Source organism: Limulus polyphemus, unplaced genomic scaffold, assembly GCF_000517525.1.
Source record: "Limulus polyphemus unplaced genomic scaffold, Limulus_polyphemus-2.1.2 Scaffold2414, whole genome shotgun sequence".
Taxonomy (NCBI): Eukaryota; Metazoa; Arthropoda; class Merostomata; order Xiphosura; family Limulidae; genus Limulus; species Limulus polyphemus.
This window is the reverse complement of record NW_013668024.1, coordinates 122125-131132: the sequence shown is the minus strand read 5'-3', so window position 1 is coordinate 131132 and position 9008 is coordinate 122125. Positions and strand designations below refer to the sequence as shown.

At 35.4% G+C, this 9008-nt stretch overlaps 1 protein-coding gene across 1 annotated transcript in view; it reads left to right on the top strand.

Annotated features, from left to right (window-relative positions):
* Positions 1-9008, top strand: part of LOC106466896 (rho guanine nucleotide exchange factor 17-like) — a 51282-nt gene that overhangs the window by 21905 nt on the left and 20369 nt on the right. The window contains exons 7-8 of the mRNA XM_022394972.1: positions 916-1028; positions 1711-1820. Coding sequence (XP_022250680.1) covers positions 916-1028; positions 1711-1820 — 223 coding nt within the window. The remainder of the gene's footprint in view (positions 1-915; positions 1029-1710; positions 1821-9008) is intronic.

Below are 9008 nucleotides of genomic sequence, written 5' to 3'. Positions count from 1 at the left end.
AAACAAACAAACAAACAAATGAATAAATGTAAGTTACCAAATAAATAATGTTCTTCCCCAAGAGTTTCAGCAGTAAGTCTGCTGGCTTACAACACTAAAAATGTGGTTTTTATACCTGCGGAGGGTTGAGCACAAATAGCCCATTGTGTAGCTTTGTGCTTAACGACAACAAATAAAATAAATACACTCATACTTCACATTCTATGGTTCCAGCATCTCTCCATTTGAATGTACAGCTTTCAACTGGTTGTAAATATAGAATCGGTGGTTTGTGAGTAATGGTCTGCCTTGCCCAACCGTTCCACATTATGCTAATGACACTTTTAGACACTTCTAGCCAATTCGTAACACCCTGTTGTGATTGGCCGGCTTCCATTCGTTCTAGCAATTGTTCGTTCTAGTAATTTGGAGGACTTAGAACTCTTTGATTCGCTTCAAAGGGATAAAACTGCGTGACACTACTATGTAGAAGAACAGATAGAAGGACCACATCATATGATAAATCATAAGGTGCCTGATTTGCATAACAATGAGGTGAGGAGGTTGATAAATATTATTTATCGGTTGTGACTCGATAACGCAATAATATTACAAAGTCAAATTATCTTTTACTTGTTTTGTACAATTTAGTTTACGATGTTTGAGCTGCAGATTCTGTGATATTTTCTTTTATATATATTATATATTTTTTACAATAAAAATACAAAGAACAGGATAACAATATAGAACGTTCATATAATCACAACGAAAATCAGGAGATCTACCCTTTTATTTGTTAATCTCTTTCATTATCCGTCTATCGTTTAGTTCTGGCTTACCGTCACAAAACCACATGGATAGGGTATGGGTAAAAATGATATATATATATATATAGGCTTGGAGAGAATTCACTGAGTATAAATACGTTTTCTATAGATGGTGATTCCAGTCCAAAGAAAACTCTAAGAGAAGTGGAATACTTAGAAGAAGATATAGCAGTGCTAGGACACATAAGCGATTTGGTTTCAGCATTGAGATGCCACCACCAGGTACTTCAGCATGATGTATTGTAGAATACATCTGTGAATACGAATTATTCAGTGATATGTTTTCTAATGACCTAAGTATTATTTGTTCACGTGAAATGTATTAAGAATCGTAGTCACCAAAATTTCTTAGTATTTAAGAATTGCAGAAATCACTGTTTCAGGATTCCATAGGTTCAGTAATAATTCTGGTTTCAAAGAAAAAATACTGAGCTATTAAATTGTATATTCTAAAATATTATATCTTTTGTACTTGTCAGGCTCAGTTCGTTCTACCTTGTCACAGTATACCAGTTCTTTCCACTCTATCAGAATGAACCAGTTAGTCCCACTCTGACAGATGTATCAGTTCGTTCCACTCTGACAGATGTATCAGTTTATTCTACTCTGTCAGAGTGAACCAGTTAATCCCACTCTGACAGATGTATCAGTTCGTTCCACTCTGTTAGATTGTATCAGTTCGTTCCACTCTGACAGTTGTATCAGTTCATTCTACTCTGTCAGAGTGAATCAGTTCGTTCTACTCTGTCAGAGTGTATCAGTTCGTTTCACTCTCTCAAAGTGTATCAGTTTGTTCTACTTCTAAGATAAAAATACTTAAAACCTACCAGGAAATGTGTATATTTTTATCTTTTTTTTTGTTATCAACTGGAAACCTGGGGCTTCTTCGTTATTTGTGTTGCAGGCACTGGATGAAGCCGTCCAAGAATTGCTGAACACCGTCAACAAGCAGCTGGTTGAGAGACAGGCTGGAGACTCGCAGTTACTGAGCGTTGAGATAGCTGTCACAACACAGTGAGTACCGTTCTCTTGTCTGTAGACATATTATCTATTACATCACCCATGGAAATATAAAATCCTTTGATTTTATGAGGCTAACATTGTGTGACTCGATAGAGCCATCTATTCTTCTTCTTTGTTCCGTTACAAAGTATTTTTTCGCTAGATGGCACTACATCATTTATAATATTCATTAGAACATGTATTAACTAAGGTTTTGTCAGGTTGAGTATTAAATTATATAAGAGTTCTGGAGTAACGCTAGTTTCAGATTCTTTTATTAGGTCTTTTTTGTAGAAGGCCTTTGTAGCCTCAAGTAGGATTTTCATTTGGCAGTAGTTCTATGTGTTTATAAAAATGTAAATATCAAAGAAACTCACGATATTAGTCAGAAATAAGCTAGTTTTAGGTCGGTATGCTATAAAGAAACACACTGGTTTATAGCGACATCTTTAAACTGTTACATACTTCATAAGAGAAACAAAAAGAACATTAAGTAACTGACTGTTTACATGTTTGACTAGATAAAATATTTAAAGAATTCCAAAGTATTTCAGAGCCATGTTTGTTTGTTTTTCTGTGAGTCACTTTGCCACCGACTGTGTGTGTGTGTGTGTGTGGGGGGGGGGGGTAATAAGCCAATTTATACCACATGAATGATATATATACTTGTCTTCTCGTCCTACTACGTGATCGAATGATATTGAAGATACCTATAAGTGAAGATGGTGGACATATATATATATATATATATATATAGTAAGACGATATTTCCCTTTCCAAAGCTCCATTTTTAACATTTTAACGTATACATTTTTAACGTTCATTTTTATGAACGATATATATATACAGTAAGACGATATTTAAAACTATGGAAATAAAAGGCTTCTCTACACTCAGAAAAAAACATTAATTAAGTTTTAACCTAAAGAAAAAATGATAAAGGAATAGAGAAGTAAAAGTATATTTTTATAGGCTTAAGGTAATTTATTTTTTAGTATTGTTTCTAGTTAAGCATAAAGCAACACAAATGTCTATCTGTACTGTGCTCATGACGGGTATCGAAACCAGGTTTTTAGCTTTATAAGCCTTCAGAATTGCCACTGAGCTACTGGGAGGTGTTTTTGAGTATATTTTGATATATTCAATTTATATAATGATTGTATTTTATACGTGTATATGTTCTGAAAAAATATGTATTTAATTGAGGTACAATTTTAGCTGAAATATTGTATCGAAACATTTTTCTGTAGATTCTCTGTAAAACTTACATTCTGAAGAATAATCTTTGAAGTCATGAAACCGGTTGAAAATTAACCAAATCTTGTCATAAAAAGCGAGGAATTAATGAAGAAAAAAAACCCAGAAAAATTCAAGAATTATGGTGTTTTAATATATATATATATCGTTCATAAAAATGAACGTTAAAAATGTATACGTTAAAATGTTAAAAATGAAGCTTTGGAAAGGAAAATATCGTCTTACTCTATATATATATCGTTCATAAAAATGAACGTTAAAAATGTATACGTTAAAATGTTAAAAATGAAGCTTTGGAAAGGGAAAAATTTACTGATAAATCCCATGCACTCACATTGTCCTTTCTGTGATACGTAGTAACAAAGACATTATTCTAAGGAAGACATTTTTAGTGTGAAATAAAGAATTGTGCTTTATGTAATCGAGGTTATATTAAAACCACGAGAGCAATGCAGAAAAAGCCCACTATATGCCAGCAAACATTTAAATGAACGTATTAGAAACTAATTTAAAATTCCGAAAGAACCACATTTTAATATATTTCTTTTCGCGTGTGTAATATAAAATATAAGAGATTTATTTTTAAGACTATTTCATACATTTTTTGGAGCCACTTTAGATAGAGGTAAGAGGGCATAAGTAACAGTACTTGAGTATGGTTTATTGGAATAATGCAACGGTAAAAACTAGTACTACGAATCACAGAAAAAAAAGTAAGTACGAGGTGTGTTTGTATTAAATCATTAAAAATTATCGAAATAAATCGTCTTTCTGTAACAACTAAAATAAAGTTTTAACGAAAGAAAAATGATAAAGGATTAAAAAAGAAATGAAAGTATATTTTATAAGTTTAAACTCATTTATTTTATGAATGTATTTGTAAGTATTTTATAAGTATATTTGTAGGTATTTAATTCATATAAAGATTGTATTTTATGAGTATATTTTTAAGTATTTAATTCATATAATAAGATCGTATTTTATAAGTATATTTCTAAGTATTTAATTCTTATAAAGATTGTATTTTATGAGTATATTTTTAAGTATTTAATTCATATAAAGATTGTATTTTATGAGTATATATATTAACATATATTAACTTCAGCTTTCCCCCCTAGAGACACAGTGGTAAGTCTGTGGACTTATAATGCTAGAAAGCGGGCTTCGATACTCGTGGTGGGCACAGCACAGATAGCCCATTATGTAGATTTGTGCTTAACAAATAAACGGAAATTCAGGCTATTTATTTTTAGTTGCAAAGTTGTATCTGAAAAATGTTATTTGCTTTTTTGTAAAATTACACATCCTGAGAGTTAACCTTTGAAGTCACGAAACCGGTTGGATGTAAAATACACATCCTGAAGGTTAATCTTTGAAGTCACGAAACCGGTTGGATGTAAAATTACACATCCTGAGAGTTAACCTTTGAAGTCACGAAACCGGTTGGATGTAAAATTACACATCCTGAAGGTTAACCTTTGAAGTCACAAAACCGGTTGGATGTAAAATTACACATCCCGAGGGTTAACCTTTGAAGTCACGAAACCGGTTGGATGTAAAACAAGTCATGTCAAAACTAGTCACAAAATAATAAAAGGAAAAAAGTTCCATATTGTGTTGTTTTAATATTTGTGTCCACGGGTGGAAACGTGTATGTGTTTTAGTTACATACACGTGTATGTATTAGCGTGTTTGGCTGCTAATGCAGAAGGTCCAAGGTTCAACATTTCGATACGCTGTTCAGTACATTCTTTACTTTTAGCTGGAGCCGAATTATATATATCTAAAGTCAGTCAATCTCGCTGTTCAGTTAAGAGTTATTGTGTAGGCGACGGGGGTGCTATTGGCTGCCTTCCCTCCTTCTAGTCAGCAGTTCTAGATTAGGGATGTCCAGGTTGATGAATACTAATTATTAAACAATAGGTTTCTGCTTGTGTGGATTCAGCAGATAGGAAAATGATACAGCATTTTATTGTGTGTTATATGTATATATGTTGACTGGCCACTTTATTAGGACCTCCTTATTCATTCAGACTTGGGTCTGATCTAAGATGCATATGTAAATTAGGTTGAACACATGATGTGCCAGTTGCTCCTGCAGCACTAACTGACTGTGACAAGCACGTTTTCAGTCCGTCTAACAGATACGAGGAAAGGAAAACTAATGCAGCAAAAAGGGCATGATAGTTAGTATATGTCTAGCAGGTGTCACAAAGGCCAGCACAGTTTCGTTGGTGTACTGCTCCAGGACATCGGTCATTCGGGTTAATCAGTAACGGCAAAAGGTGAATAAAATGTCTGCAACAAACATGTAATAACAGGAAAAGGATAAAGGCGGATAGACAGGATGGTAAAGTACAACCGTCATCAAACAACAGACTAACTGACAGACACCCAGTGCAGGACAACCCACACCTCTCTCTAGTCGTACCTTACGAAGAACCTCACAACAGATGGACTGTGGTGATAGGACACTATTACATAAACTCCTGCAGTCATTTATCAAGTGAAAAAGTGGTAAGTTTACATACTTACAACGCTATCCAGGTTTAGATTCCCTACAGTGGACACAGCAGATACCTCAGTGTGGCTTTACTTTAAAAGAAACAAACAAAACTTATCAACAAGAACATACACCAAGAGAGGTGTAAAGAGTGTGAGCATTGAAATAATAAAGACTGGCGAAAGATGATGCAGTCCAGTGAATCACGTTTAACCCAAGAACGGTAGGATACAGATTTAGAAAAAGCAACAATAATAAATCAACCCTTCTGTGTGGTCCTAACTGTTCAGGCTTCTGGTGTTGGAGTTATAATTTGGGGCATTTTTTTCTGTCATATTCCGGGGTCCCTTTATTCAATTAAGAAAGCAGATTTAATGCCACAACTTATCTTAGAACCTTTTCTGATCAAGTATATACATCGATGCTTCGTGAGTATCCTGATGAGGATAGCTACTTCCAAGACAACAATACCCTCACCCAGCGCATCTAAATTGGGCGTACATGATTTAGGGAACAACACAAAGACTAGGTACCTCCCATGGCTGTCTCAATCCCGGATCTCAATCCAATTGAGCATCTGAGGGATGAATTTGAATGATACATTCGCCATCTATCCTCTTCCTACCTCACTCCATGAATTGCATACAATATTTATGATTGAATGAAGAAAAACCCCCAGAACACCTTCCATCATCTTATGGATTCTTGCCACGTCGTCTCATGGCTGTTATTTGGAGGTGATCCAATTTGCTATTACGTATAGTTACTAATGAATTGGCCAACCACTGTGTGTGTGTGTAAGTAATAATGATTTAAGTCACATCTAACTTCATGTGGATATTTTAATTCGCAAAGTAACTTTCAGGTTTTATCAAGGAGTAATTAGTTATATTTTCCCTTATATATTCTTCAAAGAACCGGTTTCATAAATCTGTCTACTCTTCGTATATATATATATATATACTTTCATGATAGTAGGAAAACACGTAGGCTTAAGAAATCAATTTAATACAAAAGTACGAAACCCTATAGACCCGAGATCTTTCAAAAAGTGGACCTTTTCTTCTCCAGGGGCAAAGTTTTTTCATGAAGAAGACAGGTCCACCTTTCGAAAGCACTCGGTCTATAGGATTTCGTATTTTTTGCGCTTCATATATATGTGTGTGTGTGTATGTGTGTCTATAACTGGACAATCGCTTAATCGATTTTCACCAAACCTTGCACATAGACTTAAGACATAGGAAGATTGGCGTTTTCAAACCTGACCTTCCTACATCTCCCTCCCTTCGAGGGGCACATTTGTGTTCCCCATGAGTTAGACGGGTACATCAGCTAGTGTATGTATATATCCAATTCAAAACAGTTGGAAGATTCGAGAATATCAAAAGAACTAGATATAGAGTTTTGAACTGTATTACTCAACAGTAATTGTTTATAAGGATTCTTAGTCATTAAATGTATGTTAGTTAGTGGAAAGGTTTTGCCTGTTTTAGAATTTTCGCAAGAACTTACACAACGACTATCTGCGGATAATCGTACATAATTTTGAAGTGATTGACTAACGGGTGTGACTGAAGGTGTGACAGACGGAGAGTCGTAAAGGTGTGACAGATGGAGAGCTAGTGAAGGTGTGACAGACGGAGAGTTGTGAAGATGTAACAGATGTAGAGCTACTGAAGGTGTGACAGACGGAGAGTCGTGAAGGTGTGACAGATGGAGAGCTAGTGAAGGTGTGACAGATGGAGAGCTAGTGAAGGTGTGACAGGTGGAGATCTATTGAAGGTGTGACAGATGTAGAGCTAGTGAAGGTGGGACAGATGTAGAGCTAGTGAAGGTGGGACAGATGGAGAGCTACTGAAGGTGTGACAGACGGAGAGTCGTGAAGGTGTGACAGGTGGAGAGTCGTGAAGGTGTGACAGGTGGAGAGCTATTGAAGGTGTGACAGATGTAGAGCTAGTGAAGGTGGGACAGATGGGGAGCTATTGAAGGTGTAAAATGGAGAGCTAGTGAAGATTGAACAGTGATATGTAGAGTTAGTGAAGATGTGAAAGACGGATAGATAGTGATGGTCTCCCTGATGGAGATCTAGTGCAGGTATGGCAGAGGGAGAACTATGGAAGGTGTGATATAGGAAAAAAAAACTTACGTAGTTTGTGACAGGTGAGAAAAATTAGTGAAGATATGATTGGTGTAGTGCTATTGAAAATATCTGGATAAATTAAAAGAGTAACAGTAACTACTTAAAAGAAGATTTCAAGTTCCAGAATATTCCTATTCGTAAACGAAACGGATATCTATTGACGTAAGAATATCTTTCTGAACAGAACACCCTAAGGAGATATGCTGCATGATACCTTAAGCTCCTCTGGGTCAAATACAGTATACAAGTGGTTAACACGTGGTTGGAATTGATAATTTTAAGGTTATTGAAGCTGAATGTTAGCCAACAACAAGATTCTTTTTCACAGTTCTTTACGGCCTTAGTTATATGCAGTCATTGATTTTCGTAAACATACTTATTTTGCTTAAACAACAACCTCGGATTATTGAAGCTTAACGCTAGCCAACAGCAAGATTGTTTTTCACAGTCCTTCAACGCCCTTGGTTATATGCTATGATTGATTTTCGTAAAATATACTTATCTTGCTTATCGTCGCTATGACAACCATTCAAATTTGTTATGTTCTAAAATGTACTAGAACGCTGTATCTTTTCGCAGATCTCGTTCTTTCAATCATCTCGAGATGATTTGTATTCTGTGCTGTTATTTAGCTATTTTGAGAAAAGATCGAGAGGAGCTATTTTGAAAAACAAATTTAATAAAGTCTGTGGCATTACGCTGTACAACTGACAGCTAGGCAAGTAAACTGAACATCACAATAACAGGGGGCGCTTGGCTAAGCCAAACTCAACCATAAAAAAACAGACTGATCAAATTGTTTGACTTTGAAGAATAGATTATACCTTTATGGAAACATAAAAGCAAAAAATCAAGATTAATTCACTTGACAATGGTGGGCTTATATATACCCACATAACAACTTAAAGTAGGAAATGTCATGGGACTAAGCCTAATCTTTAGAAATGGAAAGCAGAGCTTGTTGAGATTTTGTTGCTACACATGTCCAGAAGGCAGACGTCACTGGAACATAACAAATGACTTAATTAGTGTAGTGCATTAGCATTGACTATGAGTGACCCTCTAAGCTCTAATAAAATACGTCGGGAGTGGATTTTTGATGTCATATGCTGTGATTGGAGTCTGATCTATAGTAGATTGCTGCCATCCTTGTTAGGAGCAGGAGAATAAAATACGTCGGGAGTGGATTTTTGATGTCATATGCTGTGATTGGAGTTTGATCTGTAGTAGATTGCTGCCATCCTTGTTAGGAGCAGGACAATAAAATACGTCGGGAGTAGATTTTTGATGTCATATGCTG